Source organism: Lissotriton vulgaris, chromosome 11 (genome assembly GCF_964263255.1).
Source record: "Lissotriton vulgaris chromosome 11, aLisVul1.2, whole genome shotgun sequence".
In the NCBI taxonomy this organism is placed as follows: domain Eukaryota; kingdom Metazoa; phylum Chordata; class Amphibia; order Caudata; family Salamandridae; genus Lissotriton; species Lissotriton vulgaris.
In genome coordinates this window covers 919,874,235-919,890,130 of record NC_141699.1, presented here as the reverse complement: position 1 = coordinate 919,890,130, position 15,896 = coordinate 919,874,235, and the positions used below count along the sequence as shown (strand labels likewise).

Sequence of the window (15,896 nt, the reverse complement as noted above, 5' to 3'; positions counted from 1 at the left end):
TATCTTTCGCCAAGATGGACTACTAGGACTGGCCCACAGAACTGCTCTTTCTGAAAGAGCTCTGTGAGAAATTAGAGTTCAAAAGACTGATTATAAAGCATGAAGCTTACATCCTCTCCTCAATCACTGTGAGGCACCCCTTTCAAGCTGTAGACATTATTTTAATGCAATTTCCATATACAGCCTTATATCTATGCCATGTTGATGAATGCAGACCCTGCAGACAACCACCAGATATTACACTTTCTCAACATCAAAATACCGGGTGTCCATTTTAAAATCTCAGTAAATTGCACAGGACTAGGTTTAAGGGGAAAGTTGGAGATATGAGGTACTCATCTAAACTAAATGTGTGCACCCAGAGCCAAAAGGTGTAAATCAGATAATGAACCCTCGCCCATGCATCTGCAAGAATTAACATCTGCGGTCAATAGTGAGAATAACAAACACCCCTGAGAAATCTAGTAGCTCCCACATGCAGGAACGCACAGCATAGGCATCCCAGAGTAAATTGCCCATTACCTGAAAAGTGACCATCGCCATGTTATGGGCTATTAAAAATTGGTATGTTTGCAAGAAGCCATGATTGTCAGTACGTATCACCTAGCGAGCACCCATTACGAACGTCCAAGCTCCTCTCGGAGTATAAAACACATTTGTGCCTCTTGGAAATAAATGCATTGTTTTTATTATATAAAGATTATTCAACTTTTCTGCTTTTTGCAACCCGCTGGATCAACACACTTGTTTTCAAATCTTTCGTCTTCTCCACCCTGTCCTTGTCTTTATTCTCCCTATGCTCATAATACTGAGATATGCTAAATATAACTGACCGGGAGGATGTCGTCCAAGTGCTCTCGGAGGCCTGTAATCGAGCAGCAATCTCAGGAAGCAAATTAGTAACAAACCTATTCACAAACAGAACATCACCTTCCTGTGACAAATCCTGGCCACTGTAATCTAGGAACACCCCTTCGAATCTGGTAAAGAAGTCAGACACACTCTTGTCTTCTGACGATGTGCAGTCAACTTGCCACAGTCTTCTTTCTTCGGTGGGATAAGGGAGTGCATGTAGGCGATGATGCGCCCTGGCAAGGCTAACCACTCTGCTTTGGGCTTCTCACCGAGCTTGCGTTCCTTATCCCATGCTCTAATCTCATACCATGTGCCCCCCAATTCCGCTACATGGTCTTGTGTATGGACCTGCCTCCATATGTCTACCGGTACCAACAGATCAAAGAATAAGTCTGTCAGACAGTGTCATGACTGTCGCGGAGGCCACTTATGTCAATTCTTTATAATATGCAGTGGGATTTTTTACCAGGTCCGGTACTAGACCTTTTAGAGATGAGACCGAACTACTTTTCCTAATTGTATAGATCCATTGTTCTTTAAACCGAGCATCGACTTGTTGTCTTATTATAGTATTGGTAGAGTCGCGCTAATCCGGGATTTTAGGATTATAAATGGGATGGACCTTCCTCATGGGATGCTGTGTCCCTAACAATGGAACCTTCTGGAGTAGTCACCAATATAGTCACATTACTAAAAACTTACTTTGGAGCCATGTCTGTAACATATACTCTCTCGTATGTCATAAATAATCTGTGGCGCGGTGTCCTGAAAGCATTGCTCCCACAACTGTATCAGAGTAGCTGACATGTGCTTAAGGCTTAAGCGCATGCTGTGGTATATTAAGGGCTCATAGTCTTTCATCACACTCCAGATATCCTTCACGCTATAGATCGATTGTCAAACCCACTGAGCTGCATGATTCGCTACCACCTGCTTTTCCTCCAGTCCCACAGCTGAGCGCACTAATAATTTCTTGACATGATCCTGCGCTGCTGCCCAATTGGCGTCAGGGAATCCACATGTAAGTGTCTCGGGGTAAGTGTTTGAGCAAAGGCAGAGACTGACACCATCATATAAGGGGTCAGGGTTGGGGGTGTAAGGGGAAGGGTGGCAGATGAGGCGGAACCCAGAGAATGGTCAGGAGAAGTGTCTGTACCCTTGGCTGGCGGGAGTACGGAGAAACAAGTGGGACTGGGGCTGATGCAACAGTGTCGGGAGTACTGGAGTGAGCAACGCCAGAAGTCTGGGCTGAGGAACTAGGGACAGTAGGGTATACCCGCTGCGGGGCGTAAGGCAGCGGAGGACAAGAATCTAGAAGCTCCTCAAATAGTTTGTCCCCTTCTTCCCTAATCACATAACTTTTATCAGCTTGTAGCCGGATCCTCCTGTCCTCTCGCTCTATGCCCTTCTCTTCTTTATCCCTATCATAGGCTAATGCCTTCTGTATAATCGTTTGCATTTCTTTCCTTCTAGCCACCTCTTCCCTCATGTGCCGCTGCTTCGCTTCCTCCTGCCACACCCTCAGAGTCAAACAAGGACTGTCTACTCCTTTTAGGAAACCATTTATTCTGTAGGAAATGTATATTCTTTTAATTGAAAGAACCAGTAAGTGGCCACTGCACCTCAGTATTGTCCCTCGTATATTTATTCCACAATGTGTTAAACCTAATAGGGCCAATCCCGTGTTTGACATATATGTCAAAGTTTGGGAAACCCTCCGGAGGGGCAGGCTGGCTATCTTCCAGCTGTGCACTCTTAGAACAGCATCGCCATCCAAAACATCCAAACTTTCCGAAGAAAGGCATCTTAACATAAGACACACACCCTGTCCCTAATGAACAGATAACACTCACAAATATAATACAAATAAAATAGAGGAATAAGAGCCCTTTACAAACCAAAGACCACTGTCTGGAAAGCACATTCGCTACTCACTCAAGCAAGCATTGCACAGAAACCACTACCGACGTCGGTCAACAAGCCTTGTAATACCCAAACGCAGCAATCAGCCACAAGTCGGCCCGTAACAAAACTGTTGAAAGACCGCACCAAGAAACAGCCCGTCGACTCATGCTGTAGAAGCAAGGCAGTTTGCAAACTGCAGCCAAGACAGTCCGTAGACTGCACCGATACAAGAGGACAGGCTTCTGCCCCAGACCTTTTCAAAAGCAAATCCGATTTCCAGTTGGCCTGGCAGGGAACCTGTGAGCGGTCCCTACCTTTTACAAAGAGGCCAATTTCAAGTTGGTCCAGCAGGCTGCTCACAAGTGCTGTGTCCCTCAATGGTCCGCTGACCCACCAACTCGAAGACAGACTGTACCAGGACATGGCCACAGGCGCATGTCGACCAAGAATGGCACCATTTACCAAGAACCAAATCACTCACCTGGTGCACACAGGTCGAGCAAGTTATTCTCCACTGCAAACTCCCCGGACCAAAAGGTCCGCTCCAAGGTTTCACCTTCAGGACCCCAGCCAAGGGCCACTAGCTGAAGATCCGTCTTATGGGGATGGCAGGGTAGCTGTGAGAACCAAGCTCGATCTTGTTTGTAAGGGGGACCTGATCCGACTGACCAGATACCACTCCAGCCCCTACGAACCTGGTTACAGGTGAGGGGGCCCTTTTGTGGAGTCCCTGTTTGGGTGCCAACGGAAGGACGTGGCCCTCTAAGACCACGGGGGTACTTGGGACCACCTGCTATGCCTTCCCAAATGAAGAGTCCGTCAGACACTAGAGAATACAAACACATATTTATTACTGTTCCTCTCCAGAGGAGTCCATCATAACCTGCACCCTGGGGACGGCTGTAGAGGGACTGACTCGCCTACCTTCACTGATACAAGATGAACCCTTCAGGAAACTTCGGTCACGTCCCTGTGGAAAAGTACCGGCCGGAGCCGGACACGAACAAAGAAGGCACAGAAAGATGAGCTAACACCTGCCATATGGGCACACTATCAGCAGCTCAAGGTTATTGTGTTGTCTCATCGCGGCTTAACGTGAGAGCAGTGCTACATGTATACAATGGAATGCAGAGCAAAATAATCCTACTGTTGGCAAGTCGGGTTTGCAGCCTTGAACATGAACGGAAGATATAACTAGGTGCAATGTTCTGCTGAGGCCAGCGATTCTGAATTCTAAGGCCTAGCATGAGCACCACACTGACAGTCTTAAAGGAATTGCAAAACCTAAAATAGTCACACTGGCTAATGGGCCTGCATACTATGAGGAAGACTGGACGGGTTACTTAATGCGAGCATTAATACATGTAATGTAGCCATACACTGCTAATCTAAAACAGCAAGGCAGAAATATTTTAGGAAAGGACATCTTAAATCTAACAAATGCATGCTATTATCCACTAACACAGGATTGTTGTTATTTGGGCAAGATAACTGTCACTCGGAATGACTGCAGTCACTAAAGCAGGCCTCCTCTAGCTCTGACCGGGTTACAGACAAAGGAGGATTGCTGCACCAAAGGCAGGATTGTGGTCACACTAAACAATTGCTGTCACTAAGGCAGGATTGCAGTCTTGAGAGAACTGCAGCCACTCTTACAGAGCACAGTCACCCACAGGATAGCTGCTACAAAGACCATGTCAAGCCGGCTGTCCTTTGGGTAGAATGATGGTCCATGAGGAAAGATTGGAGCGAAACTGAAGGTAAATGCCATCTGAGCCAAGTTCAGATACAGACTTGATTAGAAGTACTGTTACTGGATTGAATGAATCTGTGGCAGAGGTACAGACAGCCATGGTCTATCTACGTTGACAGTCCCCGCAAGGCTGGAATGCAGTCCCTCCAATTCAAATATGTCGTTCTCTCTGGATATTGGCCGCTTTCTGGCACAGCCTAAAGATATGCATTCCCTGCCCCAAGAAAAAACTGTTCCCTAATAATCGTGCCCTTCATGACAGGGTTGAGGTGCCGTCACCATTCGTAAATATGCATGCTGTCCTTTCCGCTTGACGTGGGTTTAAACCCCTGGCTTCTTTGTGGATTAGATTGAGCGATCTTCACTTAAACCATGGCTCTGGGTGTGCGTATATGCTGTGTTTTTAGTGTCCATCCTTGCTCTGCACCGCTTGGTAGAAAATTGGGGAACAGAAAACCAGAAGAATCTCACTTCAGAGATCTGATCGCATATTAGCACAACTGGTGCTGATCTGCAAGGGGGGGGGGAGATGTTCTTAAAAACTCTGTGAAAAGAATCAGGCTGCGAGATGAAGTGCAAATGATTAGTTTAACATTTTCAGATTGTGTGTCGTCTACTCAAGAATAGCATTCAGGTCTCTCCCCTCTCGCTGTTTCTGTGGTGGCTGGAGCTCTTTGGGAAGGGACATCCTGGGCTTTAAGTGGGCCGTGTCTCACCGGTGCTGAGCCCCGCAGTTTTAATAGGGGGCCTCGAAACGGGTCTCTATCCGGCTCTGTTTTGTGCCTTTGGTACAGGTGGTCTGTTTTTTTCAAACTGCAGTGACAGCAGCCACGTGGATGTGCGCTGCTCACACTGCTCATTTGTCACTAGTGGAGAAATTACGGCATGATGTCATGCCAGGTGAGGTTGTAGGGGGAAGGGAAATCCTTTAAAGAGACATTTTCTCTCTAGATTTCCTTTCTTTTTCTGAAACTCAGGAGCAGCAACAGTGTTGTGATGTCACCCTGGCTTAAAGTAGAAGCTTTTTTAATATTATATACAAGCCATAGTTACTGCTAATTTATCTTCTGTAAATACCAACCATTGACAAAACCAATAGTCCTGACTTCTTGTAGGTATGTTACTTGTATCATACATCTGGATGCAATGACAAACAGCAAAATATAAGTCGGGCGGCACACTATGCTAAGTACAGATTTTTAGCTTAGTAGTTTTTAAGCCACGCCCTTAATTAAATTGACCATGCCCCTTTGAGTGGCCCCCCAAGTTTTTTCCTCCCACTTAAAGCTCTGGGGACAGCCTTAATCTTCATTTCAATGGCGATGCCCAAACCTGTTGAGAATCATTAATAACCACAGGGGCAATCCAACATACCTGAACCAGGGACCAACTATATACACCTAACAATTGGTTCAAGAAGAAAATCGTTTAAAACATACAGTTCAACACATCAATATCCAAATTACAAACATTAGTACATAAAAAAGAAAAGAGAAGAAACCCCTAAGTCCAAGAAATCATGTATCAAAAATTAATATTTATTACATATAGTAAAAACAACTAGAACGGTTACGCTCAAGACAAAGTGCTGGTATACAAACAAAACATATCACGGACCAGACAAGTGGCAAACCAAGAAATACACATTACAATAAAGAAACAACATGAACAGAAATAATGTATCCTTCTATAATTTTGGCCACGTAGGCATTGGCGGCATTTCGACCACTGTATAATTACACGGTCATTATCAGGACTCATTTCCCTTGAGAGTTACAAGTCTGTATAAAAACAATCCAACAAACTTTCCTTTGAAGGTGAGCCACGAGAATTTAAAGGATTAAAACAGCGGCAAGTATTGCTTGAACAGGTCTCACTATATCAAATGGACAAATAGTTGTCTATCTATTGTATAAGGGGATAGAATTCAGAACTCCAGAGTATTTACGCCCAATCAATCGGCGACTCAGTGTGTGGTCCCGCGTACACAGTTCAGGAAGTCTATTTAAAAATTATAGAAGGACACATTATTTCTGTTCATTTTGTTCCTTCTCTGTTCTTTTTTTTATTTACTAATATTTGTAATTTGGATATTAATGTGTTGAACTGTGTTTTAAAGCGATTTTCCTCTTGAACCAAACCTGTTGAGAAGACACCCTGGACCCTGGCATTTGGAGGGGTCAGTTGCTACTACATTACCTGTGCTTGAGCTGTTCCTTTCTCTGCTCGTCTTCTGCCTGGCTGTGCACGGATGACTGGCAGCACAACAGATGCCAAGGGCCAGCTCCAGGTCCCTTGGACCATGTCCTCCCAGATGGTGTAAACCTTGAGCTGTAGGCTGTTGGCCGCTGGGGCCAGACTTCCTGAGACATAATTGGGGGCTATAGGAGCACAGCAAACCCTACCTGCAGAAAAGTGCCCAGTTCCGCCCAAAATACGGGGACAACTCAAAACATGCATGAATTTTTGTTAAAAATTTTCAAGAAAAACGATCTATTTTAGTGGTTACGTTGTGTTCTTCCTGTAATTCTTTCTAGGGCAGCTACATAGATTTCCTCTAGGATTTTAGAGGCTTTGCCACAATAGCCTTTTTTGTGTGTCTCAGTCGCTCTCTGTTAACCAAAATGATGAAGGTGGCCGCGCAGAGGTCGCTAGTTGGTGCTATCCCCATTGGGTGCTGCCTGATGTTCATACCTCCGATATCAGATGTCTGGTGGTACAGAGGTGGGGGGGGGGGCTCCTGCTCCCTTTGAGAACAGATGAGTGCCACATGCGTACAAATAGTGGTGGTAGTTACAAAGCCCAGCACTGCCAATCTAGAGAAGTTGGCAAAATGTGTGCAGTGGTGGAATGTGTTTACTGTGCGTTCTACTGGTATGTGAAAATACTGGAGCGAACGCATCTGGCGTTGTCAATGTTAGGAAAAGCAGATGTGATGTGCAGAACGAGATATTAAAATGGGCAAGCTTTGACCCTCGTGCATCTCATTTTCTCAGTACTCGCGCTGACATATTAACCTGCTCATCGATGCGCTTACATGCTCATACTTCAACCATACTTACTCAACTATACTCCTGCGCACTCTTCTATTTGCCCAGGCATTCTCACTAAGCTATTGACTCCCTGACCCGTCCATTCCATTACCCACTAATGAACCAACACAATCATACACCCACTGACCCAACAAGAGTTCTATACATCAATTAATTTACCCATCACCACCACCACCACCTAATGTATCTACCCATTGGAACTCCATTTACACATCCATGTACTTATCTACCCATTCACTCAATTACCTACCTGCCCATTCACTTTCCAATCCACTTTTTTTTTACCACCTCCCCCCTGATCCACTCCATACATGCACTCGCCAACTAATCCATCCATATTCTCCAATTTGCGAACTAATCCATCTATCCACAAATGCTCAATCTTTCACAAATAAAGAACTTCACTTACTTAGAAACTGAGGCTTGCTAGCTTTGCCCATGTGTGTGGTGTGAAGTGCTAAAATACCATGTTATGACAAATTCTGAGCAAACAATGGCTGAGTAGTTCCTTTAAAGAAAATTTAAAAAAAATTCTCGAGGACTAAAATGCCCATACCTTAGTCAACTGTGGCGTGTCGGGGTTTCTTGTACAGTTAGTACCTAGGCCGCAACTGAAATGTGGTTAAAGTGGAACTGCGCTTACAGAATTCTGTCTGACAATTCTCATAAGTACTAAAAAATGTGTACGAAGTGTTCATTGCTAAAATTTCAACTGGAATACGTTCAGAGAATGAGTGAGTATTTTTTGTTGTAGTTAGCGGATGCATAGCCTTTGGGCAGACCTTTTGTGCCTTTTTCGTACCCACACACACACCCATATATTTTTTTTTTTAAGTGTATTGACCTGCAGCACAAGTAGTCCTCATTTCCTGCAGTAAAGAATGTGAGGAGAAATACTTGCTTGGTTCAGCACCATTCGTGACTGAGCAATGCAAGTACCTTAATGGTAATTGTATTCATTGAATTACACTGACCGGCCCCAGACAGTGCATTAAGACAAGTTACCCAGCATAAGAGGCTGCGAGTGGAACCTGCTTGCTAAGAGAGCCCTGCAGGCAGGCACAGCACACAGCCTTTCCTGCTGTGGAAGGTGGTTTCAAGGGCTCCGTCAAGGGGTTGGGCCATATCATTTCCTTAATTAAATTATCACTGAGATAATTACATTGACAGGCTCCTCACAGACTGCAGATGATGCAGCAAATTATGGATTATGTGGCAAATGCGTAAATTTGCGAAAAAGCCCAGTGGCACCTGCCCAAAAGTAGCCAATGGGCTATAGACTTATTCGCTGATTAAGTAACCTAACTTTTGCACTGCTGGTGTAAACATTGGGCACATATTAAGCTATTTGGGAATTCGCCCAACAGTATTGCCCAGCCCTAAACTTTAATAACACCAGGGCTCGAGTCGGGGTACCACGCGGGTGGACGACGTCCACCCACTTATTTTACCGGGAGCTCGATAGCTATAAACTGCAACTTAGTGCAAGCCACCTTTCATGACGTCACTACCGGTCGTGATGTCCGCATCCCCCTACTTCTGATTTTTGGGACTGGTGCCCTGAATAACACTTAGTTCGGGTTTACCCGTTGTCTTAACCCACATTCATAAAAATCTGTATTGGAGCACCCCCGTTGAGCCTAAACGTCAGAATCCAATAGAATCTAGAGCAATGCAGAGTGTAGATGTTCCACGTGCTGTCGTACTGTTTTTACTATGTCATTTATGTATTTTTCTAAGTGTGAAAATGCAAAACTTTTTTTTATTTCTTCTAGTTTTAACTGGGTTTGAAACGAACAACAAATACGAGATCAAAAATGCCTTGGGACAACGAGTTTACTTTGCTGCTGAAGAAAACGACTGCTGCACGCGAATGTTTTGTGGCCCCGCGCGATCTTTCGTCATCAGTGTGATTGATAACACGGGCCGTGAGGTCATGAAACTGCACAGGCCTTATAGATGTTCGAGCTGTTTCTGCCCTTGTTGTCTTCAAGAGGTACGTACATTTGATCTAATATGAGCCTAATATTTAGGCGTGCAGTTGGGCAGGCCATAGAGAGGAAGTACCATAGAGTCCTAGCGAGTCATAAAGAGTCGCGCCAGCAGAGATATGACCTGTATGGAACACAGCTGATGTCTTATGCAATAAGAAAAATACTGCTTCGAATCATTTTTTAATGGAGTTTCACTCTGGTGTATTGGATTATATAGCTTCATTGGCCTCTGTTAACATTTATATTTCTTATACATGAATTCCTCTCCCACACATCCGTAACCACCATGCCTTCAAGCCACTGGCGCGTGTAAACCTAGAAATGTTGGTTTATCATGGCCCTCTGTGTATGACCAACATTATTAGAAGTGGAGTAAGGTCCTTGTCTATTGAGCCGTCAACAACTGAGGTCTACTATTTTTATAGAACAAACATCCTAAAATGTATTCCTTCAACGTGGAGTCAGATTTGACCCTCAGTCAACATGAGACACAGTGAAGCAGGGATTTGCCTGGGATCACATAATTTGGTCATGTAGGGAAGCAGCGATTTCAGCCCAGGTTCATTGATTACACATTTCCTAATGCAGCCAATGTATGAAGATCTTCCACTCTCTTCCATTTACATGACAGGCGAATGCTGTGTGTTCAGTTATTTCACAACCTAATTTACTGCATTATGTTACAAAATATATTGCTTTTAACTCTGTATGAACATGTTTAAAATGTCAACGTCATTCTTTAAACAAACACTGGCAAAGTCACTAGGTCTGGCTGTATGTGCTGTTGCACGCAAACTGTTCCTACATGCCTGCATTTGCTTCAATTTTCAATTAAAGTTGGGCCTATTGGCGGTGCCAGTGCATTTGTATTTTTGGCACTTGACGGATTTGTGGTTCCAGTGGGGAAACGGCCATTACAACGAAGCTTTTGCAACGAAATCGTTAACCACGCATGCAGTATAACGCATGCGTGGTTAACACGAAAGCCTTTACCACGCATACCTTTACAACAAGGTTTGTAGTAAAGGTATATGTGGTAAAGGTAAAAAGTAAAAAAAGGGGGGCTTGGGGGGGGTCTCCCCCCAAAAAAAGAAACTCACCTGAAGTCACGTCGGGTATCAGCGTCGTGTAAGAGAAAACGGAAAATAAACTTCCGCTTTCTCTTAACGACGTATGACGTCACCACGCTAGTAATTGTGGTAAATGTTATGCGTGGTAAATGAATTCCGTTGTAACGCATGCGTGGTAAAGGCATGCGTTGCAACGGAATTCGTTGTAACCTCATATATTCGTTCCAGTGATCATGCATGCAGGACTTCAGTAAAAAACGAGACCATCTTATTGGTTTTCTTGCACTGTTATAGAACGACAAATCCCCTTTTGTCTCTAAATCTGTACACTTGCCTCTTATGCACACTTAAATGGTTCCCTACTCTACACTGAGTAGCCGTCTCCTTCAAATTTGCAGGTTGTGACGAGCAGTCATTCATTACTCATTCAATAATTCTCCCCTAGTCAGCGGTACTTCTGTTACTGGACTAGGGACCATCTACATGGAACTGGAAATACCGACTGACTGCTGACCGGGCCCGTGTTTGGCTGCTAATGCTCCTGTGCTTGTCCTCCACGCCAAATGTTGCTTGTTTTGACAATCTGACCTTGCTGGACGTTAGATTTACGTGCTTTTCCTCACATCTTTTATTTGAATACAAGGCTGCGTGGGGTCTAAATGTAGGTCCCCAGATTTCACTGCCAGATGGTATCCTGACGCATTGTTTTACTACATGGTTATGAAGCTGCCTGAACATCAAACAAAAATGCATAAAAAATACTAAAATTCTGTGGTTCCAGGGTCCAGAGTGCTGAGATTTGAGAGTTGGGTACTGGTTACAATTTTAGATGGAAGATGGTACATATCTATCATATTTGGTTTAGCTTGCCCTGGCTAGGCTAGGACTTTTGTGATCTCACAACATTCTGTGATCTCACCTTAGGTTCTGCCGAGGCCAGGGTCCGTTATTCAGTTGGTGATCGTTGGCTGTTGGATTCTCCTGACCTCTTATGAATAAACGATTCTTCTTTTCCACCTACGTGAGTGTGACTTGTTTAATTACAATATCACACCAGCTGTAGTCCGATTCTGTGGGCTTTGAATTTATCAAGAGTGATAAATTTCACAGATACTCAGTTTTTGGAAATTACATGTCATAATAAATACAGAATTGTTTTTCACAGTTCCATTCCAGCAAGAATTAAACTTGGGGGCCTATTCCAATGCAGACAGGAAGGGCTCCAACTGTTGGTCGGAGTCCTCTTTCCCGCATTGGAATGTGCCCTTCGGATTCCTTTCTGACCAAACCATTCTGATGGGCTCAATCAGAAATGAATCGGACTCCGTTTTCCAGGTTGCTAATGACTGGCTCGGAGAGCCTATCCGCCATCCAGAAACCCTTCAGTACTCCCCCGGCCGCCTCTTTCTGGCTGAGGGAGTACAATGGCAGTTTAATACTGCCTTTTTGTGCCGGTCTTTAGGGGCTCTGATGGTGGCATAGGGGACACCTACAGTGCCCCCCTGTTGATCCTAGGACACAGTTACAGGCACCTTGAGGTGCAAGCCACAGGGTGCAGGGATGAACTGCACCTCTGAAGTTAACAATGCAAGCATGCATTCCATTTGGAATGCATGCTTCTATTGTGAAGTATAAGATTGTGACCAAACAGGGTTCTGTTGCATCCTACTTGCAGATCTGGAACTGAGGACAAAAAGTCGTTTGGTTCCAATTCCTGTCCGATGTCGGACAGACTCCAGTCCATCCGACATTGGAATCGGCCACTAAGTGTGTGAACTTTCACACCCAGTGATTATCTGTTTGAATAATTCCGCACAACTATGAACTCAGACTGCTGCCCAAACATGGGTTTGCACATGGATCAGAAATCTTGAGCTTACTCCCAAATAGTGCCTAAGACAAGATTATTCAGCGAATTATTGCTCCCCACTGACTCACCTTAGATCTCATAGACCAGTGGTTCTTAACCTGTGGTCTGGGGATCCATGCGGGTCCGCAAAACCTACTCATTAGGTCTGCAAAAGCTTAGAAAATTAAATAACAGATAAATAAATTGTATATAAATAAACAAACAACATTGTAAATAGTACTGCATTCTGTAAACGTGAAGTAATTTGAAATTGGAGAATAAAATTGATATCCTCACATTGATTTGTGGAGCGCATTAAAAAGAATATCATATGGGCAATAAGTGGCCTCCATTGAATTTAGAAAAGTGCCTATCTGGCAATTTGGTTTTTTTACAATTGTGAATGAAATAAAATATGTAACCATTTGTGTATTTATTTGAATGTTTGCTACTCTAATTCCTGCTTTGTTTTATGGTTCAAATCAACAAAATTGCTAAGGACAGGTTCCCTTTTTCCAGTAATGATTCAGTGGGGGTCCCTGGGTTCGATTAATGATTTATTGTGAGTCTACAGGTTCAAATATTTCAGTGGGCACAGAAGTAATAAAGGTTAATAACCACTATTGTTGACATAAGCTCGAATTCCGGCAAGGCCAACTGAGTGTTCCATCCATCATGATAATAGTGTACCACAATAGTAATACCTCGGACTTCCTTTTTTGGTCAAGTCTAGCGGCAGCGCACATGCACTTCTTGCTCTGCAAGACTGCTATAGTCGAGTATGGGAGAGAAGCCACGCCCACTTTCCACCAATATTTTTCATTTTCTTCTGTCATTGTCTTTCGTAAATGCTGCCTTCGGATTCGTAAATAGGCCTGTTAGTTTCTCATTTGTAGCCTTCCATGGCGACTGGCCCCTTTACTTTGGTTGTTACACGGGACCTATTATTTAGCCTGCAAGCTCTATTTACTTTGAGTTTCTTTTACTGCATGCTGGACATGTGCTGCTTCAGCTGAAACGGCTTGTGTTTTTTCAAGCAGCACAGCCGTCCTGTAACACGGGCGCCTGCTTTCAGTCACTTTAACCAGGCATTAACTTGTGTCTGTTGCAACCCCCCAAGAAAATGGATTTAGATATGATTAGCACATTAAGTTTGTGAATTCCAGGTAGCACTTAATCCTGTGCTAATAGGCTGAAGCTGACAACAGCACAACTGTGTTACATGTCCTCTATACTAAAAGCCACCTGATGGGCTGTTTTCAAAAGCCGGTTTTATTAACCCCACCACCCCCACCACCAATACTACCATCATCAATACCACAACCAATACCACAGTACCACCAACTCCAATACCACCACTATCAATACGATCACCACCACCACAGCCATCACCACCAACACAAATAAGATCACCACCACCACCACCACCACCACCACCACCAATACCATCACCTCCACCAATACACCACCATCAATAATATCACTACCAATACCAACACCACCACCAGCGCCACCACCACCAATACCACCACCAATATCACTACCACCAATATCACTACCACAAATACAATTGCCACCAATACCACCAATAATACCACCAATACCACCACAACAAATACCATCACCAATTTCACCACTACCAAAACCACCACCCATACCACCACCAATATCACAAATACCACCACCACCAATACCACCGCCAATACCATCACCAATACCATCACTAATACCACCAGCAATACCACCAGCAATACCACCACCAATTTTACCACTAACATAACCACCATCAATACAATACCACCACCAATACCACCACACCAACCAATACCAATTCCACCACCAATACCATCACTAATACCACCAGCAATACCACCACCAATTTTACCACTAACATAACCACCATCAATACAATACCACCACCAATACCACCACACCAACCAATGCCACCACCAATACCACCACCAATAACAATACCACCACCAATGCCAATACCACCAATACCACCAGCACTTGCACCACCGCCACCAATACAAATATCACCAATACCACCAATTCCAGTACCACCATCACCACCACCAATACCACCACCCCCTTACCACTAATGCCAACACCACCACCACCACTAATACCACTACCACATACCACTGTCAATACCACCACCACCAATACCAATACCACCATCAATACCACCACTTTTTGGGACTCCATTAGCTCTCAAATTCTTTCAACATTTTCACCACAAAGTAGTTCTTGTCCGCACTGACAATATGACCAGCATGTACTACATTCAGAAACAAGAAGGCACACACTCCATACAGCTCTCTCGCATAGTCGAGCGCATATGGCACTGGGCAACACATCACAATAGCCACCTCGTAGAAGAACACCTACCCAGGGTTGACTGCAACTTTGCAGATATGCTCAGTAGAATGCAGCATCCGTTACATAAGTGGGAACTCACTACAGCACAGCCCACTCGTACTTCCAGTGGTGAGGAACCCCAGAAATAGACCGGTTTGCCACACACCAGAATGCAAAATACCAAAGCTTTCCCCCCAAGGTTCTTCACCCACAATTCAAAGGCAGTGAGTGCCCTGTTGATCATTTGGTCAGGGATATTTGTTAACATTTTTCTCCTGTCCCTTTCGTTCCTTACTTGGTTCAGAAGCTCACACAAACATCCCCCACACTAATTCTAATAACCGTACTATTGGCTTGACAAGCATGGTACACAACCCTATTGCAACTATCAGTTCTACTACAAATGAAGCTGACCATCTGGCTTTGTCTTCTAACTCTTCTAACTCTTTTAACTAACCGGGGAAGGGTCACATTCTCCAACCCAAAAAAAGTAATGTACAATTTGCCCCTCCCCATAGTGTTGCACCATAACATCCAAGTAAGGCACTTGCTTTTATAAAGTGTCATTATTTCCCTGATGGGCTTATTGTCCATTTTATGTGAAAATCTAAAAACTGACTCTGTTCTCATGAATTTTAATGTGTAATGCTCGATATGGGCTCCTCTATTCCCCTTCTCTGTGAATACCAGCCCTAAATATACAAACAAATTCGTTTTTACAATGGGGACATTATTTATAGGATGATTCTTAGTTTTTATTTTTCCTTGTCCACAAACCATCATAAAGGTCTTTTTCAGATTACTTGCTAGGTCCTTTTCCTGCATATATCGTGTACATTTTCCGATAAGGGTCTGCAGCCTGTTTTCAGTTCTTGATAGTAAAACTGCGTCATCCATGTAAAGTAAGGTCGGAACAGTACGTTTAGCTACTTTGGAGACATCTGCATTTAACTTTTGCAATTCCTCATCTATGCCATTTATATAAAAAGAAAACTCTAGTTGGGAGAGCACACACCCCTGCCTGATGCCCTGTCTTACCCTGAAGCTAGCGATGCA

The 15,896-nt window shown here is 44.0% G+C and overlaps 1 protein-coding gene across 2 annotated transcripts in view; it reads left to right on the top strand.

The window, feature by feature from the left end:
- Positions 1 to 15,896, top strand: part of LOC147683691 (phospholipid scramblase 1-like) — a 246,055-nt gene that overhangs the window by 194,764 nt on the left and 35,395 nt on the right. For both annotated transcript variants that reach the window (XM_086944072.1, XM_086944073.1), the window contains exon 7: positions 9,342 to 9,562. In XM_086944072.1, the coding sequence (XP_086800198.1) occupies positions 9,342 to 9,562 (221 nt within the window). The remainder of the gene's footprint in view (positions 1 to 9,341; positions 9,563 to 15,896) is intronic.